Genomic DNA, 13,829 nt, shown 5'->3' with positions numbered 1-13,829 from the left:
TAACAGGTCACAGCGAGTGTCAAGAAGCTGAGTTCTCATTAATAGTGAAGACTTGACTCCAAGCCCAAGGAATTTGGCAGCCACTTTGACAAAAGTGAACTGTTGTGAGAACAGCTGAGGTCACTTTAGCCTGCCTCACTGAGTTAGGGCAGCAGGCCCCACCCTCCCAGGGGACAGGGACAGGCCACGTTCATTCCCCAAGCATCGACTGAGCATCTGGTATGTGTTAGGTCCCAAGGAGGTACCCAGAAAAGGGTCAGGAGGACTCGTCCGTAACTTTAGGGTTAGACGAGTGGTCCAGTAGGACAGAATGGAGAACCCAGGAATGGCACCCCTTCACGTATTATCTATAACCATGGACGGTCCATTAAGTTGACCTGGGGTCAGTCATTGGATATCCATATTAAAAAAAAAAATACATACCATACGCAAAATCAATTCCAGGTGAATTAAAGACTTCAGTGAGAAAGTCAACCTTTTAAAACATTTAAAAGAAAGTTTCATACACTCAGGTAAAGAAGGACTTCTTTAAAAAATCATGAAAGGCAGTAATTATAAATGAAAAGAATGATAAATTCAACCACAGTGAAATTTTAAACTTGTATTCCTGGAAAATCCTATAAAGAAAATAAAAAGACAGTGCGAACTAGAATAAGATATTTGTAATATAGAACCCAACAAAGTTCTTGTTATTTAGAATATATAAAACTTTAAGAATAGATAGAAATAAGACAAAAACAAACCAATAGAAAAATGACGAGAGTCATGAATGGCTTTCTGAAGAAAAGATGCATAACAAACATATGAAAGCACACTTGGACTTTCACAATCGAAATGCAAAGTAAAAACATGGAGAGGTATCAGCTTATCCACTAGGTAAGCAAAAAGTTAAAATCAGATGATGGCAAAGGTTCATAAGGATGTGGAGAAAGAGGGACTCTTATCCACTGCTGAGGATGCGTCATTGGCACGGACATCTTGCAAACGGTGTGACTTTTCCAAATGAAGTTAAATGTACACATGCCCTTCTAGTCGCAAATCTACTCGTAGGTGTTTGTCTTAGAGAAACTCATCCCATGCATGAACTATGATTAGGCATGTTTGCAGCAGTACTGCCCGTTACAGGAAAAACCTAGAAAGCAATCAAATATTCCTCAATAGAAGGATGAATGAATAAGTCCTGGGATATTCATGTGATGAAATATAGCCCAGGCATGAAAATACACCACAGTCACATATGTCAACATGTAGGTTGAGTGAAAAAAAACCCTACAAGAGTTCACTGTAATGGTTATCTATCGCTGCAGAATGAATTACCCCAAAGCTTAGCAGGTTAAAGCAACACACGTTTACCATCTTGTGATTGTTATGGGTCAGGAGTTTGGTTGACTGGCTCAAGGTCTCTTGTGAGATTGCAGTCACACTGTGGGCCAGGGCTGAGGTCTAATGTCAGGCTTGACTTAGTATCACTTCTAAGCTCACTGTGGTCCCTTGCTATGTGGGCCTCTCCTCCAGCTGGCCTCAGGACAGGGCTGGTGGCTTCTCCCAGGGAGAGAATCCGAGAGAGAAACAAGTAAGAGATGGCCCGAGGCGGAAGCCACAATCCTATTGTAACCTTCTGAAGCCACAGTCCATAACTTCTGCCATGTTCTATTTTTTTTTTAAGAAACAAATTACTAGGTCCAGCCCACATTGAAAAGGAAGGGATCCCAAAAGTATGAGAATGCCTCACAAAGGGAGGGCTATACTGGAAAATTCAGAAGCTGCCTACCACATTCCTGTAGCATGACTTCATTTTTGTGGAGTTTGGAAATAGAAAATGGAGTCATGAATGAGGTAGGCCATCAGAACCTGTGTGGAGCATCATGAAGAGAAGCAAACGGCAGCCGTGAGACCCAGGAGAAACCATCAGTCGGGGGGACGTGGGGGACCGGACTGGGGGGAACCTGCCGGCAGATGCCACAGGTTGGGGCCCCGTGAGGTGACCCTGAGGGTGCTGCCTTTGGTTTTCTGCTCTGTGACTTGACTAGACGTCCCGTGGCTGGCTGTGTGTCTCGTGTTCTCGAGGCTGTACCTGAGTAGACTTCCCGGTTAGTCATTTTGTACTATTTACTGTCTTCCCACTTATCCTTCTCCAGGGACATCTAATTTACCTCCTTTTGCTAATTGATCTCAGTGTTTCCCTCCATGTCTCTAAATGCCAGGCTTGTGCTGCCGCCTCTGAGGCACTGGTTTTGGGCGTCACCAGGCGCTTCCCGGGTGGAAGGTGGAGCTGGCTCCCCCTCCTCCCCTCCCGTTCTTCCCCATCTCCTCCCCTCCCCCGCTCCCCCTCCTCCTTTTATAATTACATCCTAATTTTGGTTAAATCAGTAATCAGTGTTTACATCACTCAGTCAACACTAATTGACTCTATTCATCGTTGAGCCTTGTAGTAAAATATGACAACTTTTCCTTTTCTGCACAACTTTTCATGTTTTCTGGAGTTGTTAATTATCATGTTTGTTCATCTGCTTAGTTTTCTATGTATTTATCACTAATTTGAATCCACTCTGCTCCGGCAGTTATTTAAATCTCTTCTCAGGAAGTTCGGGGAGATGGGGCTGTTCATTTGGTCTCCTTGGAACCAGAGCCTTCCCGTGGCTCCGTCTCTGGCCGCCCTTCACACCTGGAGCCTGGCTGTCCCCGGGGGACCTCCCACCCCAGCACCCTGAGCCGCCTCTGCACTGGACGTCCTCCCGTGTCCTCTTCCCCCTTGCCTGACTCCTTGGACTATTCACACAGGACTGGAGCCGTACTCTGCTGTGGCTTCCTGAGGAAGGATGTTGGGGAGGCAAACCTTCCAGAACATTCTACACCAGAAAATGTTCTCATTCTACCCTCCCGCTTAACTAATGCTTTAGATGGCTCAGAATTCTGGTCTTCCTGGTTTGGAATTCTGATTCGGAAAAAATTTTCTGAATTTTGAAGGCTTTATTCCATGGCCCTCCAGCTTCCAGTGTTGTAATGAAGAAGTCCAGAGTCATCCTACTTTCTGATTCCATGTATCTGACCTGTCTCCCTTCCCCCTCCCCCTCCCTTCCCCTCCCCTCCCCCTCCCTTCCCCTCCCCTCCCCCTCCCTCTCCCCTCCCCACCTCCCCTTCCTCTCCCCCTCCCCACCTCCCCTCCCCCTCCCCCTCCCCTCCCCCTCCCCACCTCCCCTCCCCTTCCCCTCCCCCTCCCCACCTCCCCTCCCCTTCCCCTCCCCCTCCCCACCTCCCCTCCCCCTCCCCCTCCCCTCCCCCTCCCCACCTCCCCTCCCCTTCCCCTCCCCCTCCCCACCTCCCCTCCCCTTCCCCTCCCCCTCCCCACCTCCCCTCCCCCTCCCCCTCCCCCTCCCCCCTCTGGAAGTCTGACAGGATCTTTTGGCCTTTGATTTAGCAACTCAGTGCTCTTCGATTCTGGGGAATTTGGGGAAACGATTTCTTTAATTATTATGTCTCTCCTTCTCTTTCTCCCCCACCTCCTTCCTTTTCCTTTAAATCCTTCTTTCTGGAACTACTGTTACTTGAGTGGGTAGACTGAGTCTGATTTTCTCATTCCTGGTTCTCGTTTTCTTTCTCCCTTCACCATTTTTCTGCCTTTGGGGAGACTCGTTCGATTTATCTTCCCGTCCTGCTAAGGAGACTGTTCTCTGTAGAGCATTCCATTCTTGTCTCATGGGTCCAGTGTCTTATTTTATCTCTCTTGTGTTAATTATAGAATTTTTTTCCCCTTAAGAGTTCCTTTCTGTGAATGATCTGCATCCTATCTAGAGTCCTTTCTCTTTGTTTGTGTTAATTGACTGCTTTGGTCTGTGTCTTTAATGTTAGAGACTTCCTTGGGTGTCTGGGAATTCCTGGTTGCTTATGTTTTCCAAGTAGGGGACTCCCAGTCCCACTGATCCCTCAAATCTACAAGGGATTTGAGGTAACAGAAGTAGAAGTATTTGTTTAATCCACCATCTTTGCTCAACCATACAGTCTCTTGTGTCTGTTTTATTTTGTAATGTTAGAAAGTGGAAAAAAAAATGGTCCATGCCCCGAAAGATAAATGAATAACTACAGCAATTACTCTTGAGCTCAAAGAAAAACTACATCTTTTCCTCCTCAGCCCTTTAAAGAAGTGGAACTATTCCCCCTCCTCCCCCCCAAAAAATTCTCTATTGCAAAAAATAGCACGAGATTAGTACGTGAATTTGTGACATGTGTAAACCACTCTAAAATTGTGAATAGGTTTAGAAACATTTTCTCCCTCCTCTCTACTCCCACAGTCCTGAATCACCAGCCCGGCTTTCTCGCTCATCACTTCCTGCTTGGTGAGTTGCATGCATGTCTGATCTCCACAATGACGCTCCAAGCCAGGGGACAGCAGGGGGCATGTCCACTTCGCCTCACCTCTGCTCAGCCCCCACCAGAGGAGAGATCATTGGAGTTTGACAGTGAATGGACAGATGACTGGCTCAAGAGCTGTTTCTCCTCTCCCCAGCACCCCCAGTTAGCACTAGGGGATTTTATATGGTGAAGAAAAAAGAAGCCTCTAAGAACCTAAAGGAAATTTACAAAAAAAAAGCAGCAAATCATAGGTCCATTTTAAAGAGAGAGATATTATCTGTTGCTTTATATTTAATCCCACTTGGATATCTAATCTCTTTGCCCCAGACTCCACTCCTGTGTGAATAGGAGGATCATCATCCCAAAGGCACCCAGACAGGGAACACTAATTTAAGCTGCAAGGTTTAAGAAGAAAGGGCTATGGAGATCCACGCACGCGGCCAGTCAAGGCACAGGAGACAGGTCAGGAATCCACCCTGCTCTCCTGATGCATCAGGTCCTCTAGTGCTTCCCCGGGGGCACCTACGAACCTTCTAGGAGTCCCCCCATCTGACCTCTCTAGTGTCTGGCACCGCTAGAAGAATCGTTCTCAGATACCAAGTGGCCCATGCCCCTTCTTCATCAATAGCCTTGTGACATTTCTTCTGTCCCTGAATCAGATCCCTCTGCAGTCTTAGACTTCAAGACATCTCCACGGATGCTTTGCCATTCCCCGATGGGGGTCCTCTCCCACTGCACCTGTTAGTCCAGACCCCTGCCTTTTCCTGGGGATTGTTTCTCAGACTGACAACTGGCCCCTCCTAACCGTGAGCCCCTCCTCTGGGCCAAGCTCCGTGCTGCTATTGCTCATGGGTTATTTTACTTCATCTCCCCATCAGCAAATAAGGAAAGTGAGTCACAGGGACATGAAGGCGCTGCCCCACAGCCACTGAGCTCCAACTGCAAAGCACGCGAACCACGCCCTACTAACCCACCTGGGCCTCCGCATCCTCAGACCTGACCCCAGGCTTGTTCTTCCAGAAAAGATTCTTCTGATGAACAGAGGGCCCTGGCTGTGGTTCTTATAGGCTGCTGGCTTGTAGCATGGGCTGCCGCCAAGTCTTCTCCCTCCTGTGTCCTGGCTCCCCACCCCACGCCACCACCACCCGAGTCTTACTGCATTACAGATTCTAAAGCCTGATTTCCCAGCGCAGCCTGAAAGCCAGGCCTGCCACCCCTCCTCCCAGCACCCCTCCTCCCAGCATGCGGGATTAGGGGGCTGCATGGCCCGAGAGCCTGGCAGGTCAGGCCATCAGGGCGGGGCAGGCAGCTGACTGTCAGAACTGGGATGGGGCTGACCCAAGGAGCAGGCTCAATCCTGGGGGTCAGGGTTGGGCACCCCGAGCCTGTGCTTCTCGAGTGTAGCTAGAGGACAGGCGTGGGCAGCCTGGGGAAATGAGACCCACTGAAAGCATTCAGTCGGGGACCTCAAGGCAGAAGCAGCGAATCTGGGGAGCAAATGAGGCCAGGAGAAGGAGGCGGTAAGGCCATCTGCCCAGCGGTGCTTGGGGGAGGGGACGGCTGGTCCTCAGCTCTCCTCAGCAGTAGCAGGCACCCCTCTCCTTGTGCAGACAGAGACGAAAAGGCTAATGCCACCCCCTCGTTGCTGTTTGAGGACTCAATTGGGGCTGGCAGCTCATTGGTGATGCAGGGCCGGGCCCAGGTGGTGGGGGGCTGCCGTCTCCCTCCTGAGCTTTGCTCACCTCTTCCTTTTGGCTACCCTGCCTCCTCGTTCCAGCTTCTCAAACGTCCTGCTGGCCACCTGCAGGCTCTCCTTCCCGGCAAGCCGTGTCATCTTGCCATTCCTCTGCCAAGGAACCGAGAATCGCTTCCAAGGCCTCTAAGACCAAATGCAAACTCTGCTCCTAGAATTCCAGGCCTTCCCATACCCGAGCACCAGTCTCGGAAGCCCTCTACTGCCTGTTCCTGGATCCCAGGTGTTTTCCTCTCACTAAAACTTCTTCCTCGGTCCCCAGGACACATGCCCACACCCTTGCCTCTCTGATGCTGAGTGGCAGAGTGAAAGGACATGGGCTCTGTCTCAGGGACTTCCTGTGTGCCCTTGGACAAGGCTCTAAGCATCTCTGTGCTTCAAGTTGCTTACCTATAAAATAAAAGATGTGAGGATCAGAGGGCTTGTGTTCAAAGTGTCAAGCACACTGTAGGCTCAGTAAACGCTGAGGACAGTAGCTCCTGCTGCCGCCGTCAGACCTGTCCCAAAGTACTTCATGGGCGTGAATTCCTGTTGGACTCCGGGGAACTTCATTCTGTAGATGAAGGTTCCTAAATAGCTTTCTGCTCTGTCCAGCAGGTGGGCCTGGTCTCCCTGGCCCTGTCTCGACTCCCCTATCCAGTGGCCTCCAAGTGGTTGACCGGGACACTTTACTGAGGAGTGGTAGCCCTACGGGCTGCAGACCACCGTGTGCCATCCAAGCTGATCCTGTCAGGGGGCATTTGGGGAAAGGACCACCACGCTCTGCGGCCCTTTCTGTTGAGTCCAGGGCTTTCGCCAGTCTTCTCCCTGCCAGAGCACCCCTTCCCCTGTCTGCTTGGAGGGTCAAGCCTTTGTCCTCTGCAGTGTTATAATACGATCCCGCTGACCGGGTCACCTCCACACGGTGGACTTTCATTCCTCTCGGTTCTAGAGGCTGGAAAGTACCAGATCAAGGCAGCAGAGGGTTCAGGTGTCTGGAGAGGGCGGCTTCTGCTTCCAAGATGGCACCTGGATCTGTGTCCCCAGGGGGACCCAGGAAGTGTCATCCCAAGGCAGAAGGCGGCAGCCCAGGGAAGAGGACCACGGCACAAACCCTCTTCCACGGGCCCTAGCCCCACTCAGGAGGGGAGGAGCCCCCCCCCCCCCAGTGTGGGGGAGATGATGGCAACACCTTGATGTTTGAAGGAGGACGCGTACAGACCAAGGCGGGCACCTCCTCTGATTCACCCTCGTGTGTTTGGGTCAAGTCCATGAACTTCTCCCCTTTGTCCCCAAGGTGCCTCCTGCACCCACTTACTGTGCCCTTCTGTAAACGCCAACACCCTCTCCCGGGCTGAGCGCCCCGGGGGGTGGAGGAAAACCCGGGGGGGGGGGGGGGCGTGGGTGTCCAGGCGGAGGAAGCAGAGGCCCAGTTGGTTCTTCCCGGGGCAGGGCAGCCCCGAGACCCTGACTAGCTCAGCCAGGCAGCCTGTGCCTCTGTGGGCCCACAGCCCCCTCCCAGAGGCAGCTGAGGAGAGCCCTGGTCCCACAGCCTCCCTCCAGACACACGGAGGTGCCAGCCCTGGAGCCCGTCAGCTTTCTCGGGGGACATCACTAACTGTGATTTTTCCGTGATTTTTCTTTGACAGTTTGCCTTTGCGAGCGCTGGTGATTTCAGAGTGATCACATCCACATACGTTTCACTGTCGGCCTGGAGGGGAGAATTTAGATTTCATTTCTGCAGCAAAACACCTCATTTCCGCCCTGCCTGGGCTCCCGCGGTCTCTGCTCGGGCCGTGGCGGTCCCCCCACTAACCCCTGTCTTCCCTTCGGCAGGTACCATGACCAGCAGGACGTGACTAGTAACTTTCTGGGTGCCATGTGGCTCATCTCCATCACATTCCTTTCCATTGGCTACGGGGACATGGTGCCCCACACTTACTGTGGGAAAGGTGTCTGCCTCCTCACCGGCATCATGGTGAGTACCGCCTCTGCCCGTGACCCCGCCCTCACAGTGGGCCACAGAGCTGACCCCTTTACTAGAAGACAGAGAGACCTTCCCACCTGGGGTGTGCGGGGGCCGCCGCTGGCCGACAGGCGTGGCCCCTGTGCAGAGAAAGGCCGAGGTGCCCTCTGGACGGTGTCTCCGCTGTCCCCTTACTTTGCTAAGGTAGGAATGAGCTCCTGGTTTCTGACCTCAGAATGGGCTGGGGGAAGCTGGTCACTGTTTGGACCCTCTCACTCGCCTCCACTAAGCCTCAGAGCTCCAGTGAGCTGTCCTCCTTCCTGTCCCCCAGGTGCCATAGGCTTTGGCACCATTTTGAACCAGTTTGAGCTGGAATTCACAGAAGCAGGGGTTGGGAGAATGCATTGAACCAGCCTGAAGGGACCTGTGTCCTAGACTATGTTGGCCACCAGCTTGGGCCCTGGTGTGGCCATGGGGCCCTGGGCCAGCTCTTGACCTACAGAGGTGCTAGACTCTGAGTGCCAAGTCCTTTCTAGCCCTGGCACCTGGCTAGACGCACCCCCTCCCCAGGTGCCCAAGGTGTATTCTCGTGGCCAGTTTGCCTTGCCAGCTTCACCCTGACCCATGCCCTGGGAGACATGTGGGTCAGGCCCATCACAGGGCCACTGTAGCATGGTGGGGGGGTGGTGAAAAGGGGGAGTCTGAATTGGCACTGTGGTCCCTTGCTGTGGACCCTGGACCAGGGGCTCACCTGTTGAACCCAGCACTCCCAGGGCAAGGCGGAGATGGAGGGCCTGCCCTGTCCTTCTTGCTGAGGCCCAAACAAAACAATTTATGAAAAAGTACTGGGTAAATAATGAGCAGCCGCTCACTTGGTCCCTGTCGGTGTCATCCCCGGTGTCCCCTCCCCTGAGAGCTCTGCATGTGCTTTGGGGGCGAGACGGGCGGCCCCGGCCTCTGACCTCCACCCTAGAGGTCAGTGGTGAGGCCCTCTTTTCAGGAGAGAAAACCAGGGCTGGAAGAGGAAGGTGCCCCTCTAAGCCAGGGAGGCCCTGGGGTGGCGGCAGGGACAGGAAGATGGACTGGACATTTAGGACTCAAGGCCGGTGCTCCGGCTCTCTGCAGGGCAGCTTGCTGTGTGCCCCTCCTGCTGCCGTGAGCATCCTCCCTTAGAGACCCTGCTGCTCCCAAGGGACAGGGCAGTGGCTCTTCTGTGAGCTCGGTGACTCCTTTCTGCAGTAGGGAGGGAGAACCCAGCTCTTCCTGCAGGGTCCCTGTTGACTCCTCACCTGTACCAGGGCCTGTCCCTGTTCAGCCTGGTGGCCTCGTGGGGCTGAGCGTGATGGACGGGCAGCCAGGCTCAGGTCACTGGGGGCAGAGGAGGCCCTGGCCACGGGCACAGCTTTCTCCTCTTTCCTGACTCTAATCCAGGGCAGGCCCACGTTAGCAGGCGGCCCTGAAGAAACCATCAATGACAGCGGCTTGGCCCCGGGGCTGGGGTAAATCCTGGGTAAGTGGAAGGCTTCAGAACAAACACCTCCAGGTCTGGCGCAGCGCCAACGGTCACCAGGAAACCAGGAAAGCTCCTTCCTACCAGAAAGGAATGAAATGCCACCTGAAGGCCAAAGCTCTCCTTCTGAGCGCTGCTCCTGGGGCGTAGGCTTTGTGCCTCAGACCCGCTCTCTGGAAGGGCCGCTCAGAGCCAGGCTGCTAATAGGTGGACGGACCCTGTGGGGAGCCTCTATTATTTTTAAATACCAGCCATTCTCGCTCTCAGCATGGAACTGACCCAGGCCATGTCCCTGGCTCCTGTCTTCTGTTCTGACAAAGAGCAGAGGACGACTCGGGACCCTTTGGCCTAAGTCTGCCTCTCCTTGGCAAGTGGTCTACAGCGGACTGCTCTGTCTTCCAGAACCTTCTATCTCTGCCTGGGTCCATTGCATTCCTTGGAAGGAAATGTCTGTTCCTTGGGGATTGAGGTGGGGTCAAAGTGGAAAGAACTAACAGGTGGAGGAACCCCTACCTACCTCCCAAATTAAAAACACGGGCCTTTCATCCTCTCTTTCTTGTCAAAGCCCGCTGCATGGATGTGCACCGAATGCAGACCGAAGGGGGCTTTCCCCGCTCATCCTCAGGGCTTTTCTCTTTTGTTTTGGTTTTGCAGGGGCCTTGAACCCAGGGGTGCCCTGCCCCTGAGCTCTACCTCCAGCCCTTTCATTTTTTATTTTGAGTCAGGGTTTCCTTAAGATGCTAAGGTTGGCCTCAAACTCGTGAGCTGCCTGCCTCAACCTCCCCAGGCACTGCTCTGTGAGCCTGTGTCGCTGTGCCCAGCTCCTTGTCAAATGTTTTTGCCCAGATTAAAATCAGCGGCTCACTGGTGGCTTTTTCCCATCCAATGTGACTTTCCCGCTGAGTCACTCCTCGGAGGGGTTTGCCTTGCTGAGGACCCCTTCCCCCAACAGGATGTGGATCTCCGGATTCTTATCGCCAGGGCCTTGACTAGAGGTAGGGCTTCCTGTTTGGTTGCCATGGAGACCACAGAGGCCAAGGCACGGCCTGCTGGGGAAGGAAACTGAAGGATTTGTGTGTGCAGGCTGTAAATGGTCTTAATCATTGTTTTCTCTTGGCAAACCCAGTAACGGTGTAATTATCAACCATTAGGCAGGGTGTGTAATTGTCTGGACAACTTGACATTGCTGGCACAGACCTGATGTGTTCGAGACTGTTCGCCCACAAAGGCGGCTACGTTGAAGTCCAGCGTCTCTCTGTACAGAATCTCCAGGATGAGTGACCATGCCGGAGAGGGCAGTCGGGCAATGCTCAGTGCCAGTAGAGGAAAGGACAACCACCTTGGGTCTTTCGGTTCTGCAGGCATCTTGGGAGACCGTAGGACCCCCGAATCTGCTTGGTGGTTACTTTGTTTCGGTAGAGCCACTTCCTAGAGCAGGACGCCCTCCGTGGACCCTTCCTGAGTTAAGAACAAATAGACGAACGCTCCCAGTGTGCCCTTGGGGATGCTGAGCTTCCCCCGAGGGCTCCAGGAGAGATGTCTCTGAGCTCCACAGGAGAGCATGATGAAATGGAAGGTAGCACCCACTGAATCACTTGGGGAGGAGAACCAAAAGGGCTCAGGGAGACATCTGCTTAATGTCAGCTTCAGACGCGCCTCTGCCGAAACACCTTGGTTTCAAGCCGGTTGATGTTATTTTAGTCGTTACGTGGAATCTGTTGCAGCAACAGAATCCAACTGCAAATCCTCCCGGCTTCCCTCCTCCGTTTGTCACTTTCATTTATGTTTTATTTTATTTTATGCTTCTTTCGTTGAGAACGCTGCATACTTCTCCCTTGGGATGCTTGTTTTTCCAGCTTTTAAGACTTTCCAGCTGGGAATGTCTCTTGGAAACAAGAAGCAGGAGGACTGGCAGGGAGGAGTCAGGCTCCAGATTTGGGTCCGAATCCATCAGTGACTTCGGCATGTCATCCCTGCCAGACACCCTCTGTCCCCTCTCTCTCTCTGTGTCCCCTGCTCACCCATGTACCGTGGAAAGTTCTATCTGGGCAGTGGGCCCTCCCCACCCTCGCCGTGGGAATAGGAGCCGGGCCCAACAGACTCAGGGAACCCAGTTGATGTCACCTGTGATCCAAGACTTGGCACATCTGAAGGCAGAAGACTGGGTCATGGATTTGTCCCCCAATCTGACCCCATGGAAGTCGGGCCAGCAACTTCTCACCTCCTGCCCCACCCCGTCCTCTCCGCACATGCCCACTCTGTTCATTCTGTGCACAGTAGGGCAGCAGGAGCTCTCACATGCTACGATTATCCAGGCCCTTGGCTGTTCATCTCGTAAAGCTAAGCTGCCTTGCAGCCATGTCACACTCCCAGGTGGCTGGCAGGGCCCTGTCAGATGGATAAGCTCACGGAAGCCAAAAGGTGATAGGTGACCCTTAGACCGAGGGAGGAGTGCGTCCTAGGGCACTGTCTTTATCGCCTCTAAAAAGTCCAAACGGGCCCTTCAGTTCTGCTTCGAGTCTTGGCTCCTTGCTCCGTCCTTTCTCACGCCCACCAGCCCGTCTATTTTCTTACTCCCTGACCCCCTCCTGCCTCCCTCCATCTTCCGACCTTTGCTGTTAGAATGTGGCAGGACTTATTTCCAGTCTTAGTCTCCACCTCTCCTTCACCCTCCTCCCTTCCCTCGGCTCCTTCCCTTCCTTTCTCCTCTCTTCTCATCCCTCTCTCGGTCTTCTGTCCTTCCACCTTCGCCCAGAGAGGACCACTAACCTGGATCCCGTGACTCTGCCCATCCCTCACTTCCTGAAGACGCTGGCCGCTGACTCCATCTTTACAAAGGTTGCCTCTTAGTGGAATCGATCACGTTCGCCGTCCTGATCGGTGACCATCCAAACACTGGTTCATCTAAAAGAAAAATAAAACCACAAGCGTTCATTGCTATCGATTCTAGTTGAGATTAGGGGTCAAGAAGGTAGAATCCTCCAGAGAAATGTCCTCAAGAAAGTCTTGGCATCTTTTAAGTTGAAATAAATCGACCTCTAGGCAGAAATTCGTCTTTCTAGTTTGGGACAGATAATTCTTTAGGTAAGACACTTTGGCTTCTTAGGAGCCCCTTGTATTCAACCACATAGTCTGTAGACCATGGCGAGGACCACAGGGTACTCCCCAGAGACCCTGGGAATTTGAGATGGTGGAGGCTTGTTTGATGACATTCCCGAGGTGGTAAGTAGGGATACTCTTCTTTGGGTCTTGTACCCCCAGCATTCAGGGATGATTGAAGTGGAATTTAGTGTGGACGTAGGGAGATGAAAGAGAACAGAGCCTGGGGAGAACCCTCTCCAACGGATGTTCCATTTTTAACACTATGATATATCCCTCTTTGGGGGCTTTTGGCCCCAAGTGCTTTTGGAACTCCACATAAAGGCAAAGTATGATACTGGGTCTGGTTGAGGGGAGAGGGAACACACATCCTCCCTGTAGGACATCTTCTTTTAAAGCTATTTTTCGCTTTTGGAGGCCTGGCTAAACTGATCACAGCTACAGACCTGGCTGCCCAACTGTCCCTAGCCTCTGAAAATTGGGCACAGTCTCCGGCGAGTCACAGATGCCAAGAAAACTCAGCCGTCCCCGAACAAAGGAGGAAAACGAGGTCAGGAAAGGAAAGTTCACAGACTCGGTGCTTTTCACTTTGCTGTGCTCCAAAGTGGGCTACCAAGGGCACCAAGAAACACTCGATCGTCTTAATGGAAACTCTTGCAGGAGAAGTCACCAACTCCAGCCACGCTGACCCCCCACGGGAGCCAGCCTCTGTCAGCCATATGGAAGGAGGGAAAGAGAGAGCCAGGAGAGAGCAGGAGCTGATCTGCCCGCGGGCGGCCCTCCCAATTCTGTGGCAGAGTGCAGTGCCTTTGAACAACCTTTGTGTTAGCCAGGTTGGGTGGTGCACACCAGCAATCCCAGTGATTCAGGAGGCTGAGGCAAGAAGATCCCAAGTTCAAGGCTAGCCTGGGCAATTTAGTGAGACCCTGTCTCAAAAGAGAATGTCACCTACAACCACAACAACAACAAAAACCCCCAAACCAGGCAGTTCCGTGATAGAGCACCCCTGGGTTCAACCCCCAGTACCCCCACCACCACCAAAAAAAATTCTTGTTCATGTCTCATACATTTCATTAGATTAGACCTGATGAACCAAAATGTCGCTGGTGGATTTCTTTAATCCAGGGACCTCAATCTGCTAAACTGGGCTCGGTGTTTTACTGTGGAGACTG

General features: G+C 52.7%; 1 protein-coding gene across 2 annotated transcripts in view; it reads left to right on the top strand.

Annotated features, from left to right (window-relative positions):
* The window catches only part of Kcnn3 (potassium calcium-activated channel subfamily N member 3), a 151,004-nt gene that overhangs the window by 120,948 nt on the left and 16,227 nt on the right, over positions 1–13,829 (top strand). For both annotated transcript variants that reach the window (XM_076861357.1, XM_076861358.1), the window contains exon 4: positions 7,919–8,060. In XM_076861357.1, coding sequence (XP_076717472.1) covers positions 7,919–8,060 — 142 coding nt within the window. The remainder of the gene's footprint in view (positions 1–7,918; positions 8,061–13,829) is intronic.

The sequence above is a fragment of the Callospermophilus lateralis genome, chromosome 7, assembly GCF_048772815.1.
Source record: "Callospermophilus lateralis isolate mCalLat2 chromosome 7, mCalLat2.hap1, whole genome shotgun sequence".
In the NCBI taxonomy this organism is placed as follows: domain Eukaryota; kingdom Metazoa; phylum Chordata; class Mammalia; order Rodentia; family Sciuridae; genus Callospermophilus; species Callospermophilus lateralis.
This window is presented reverse-complemented; position numbering and strand designations above follow the sequence as displayed.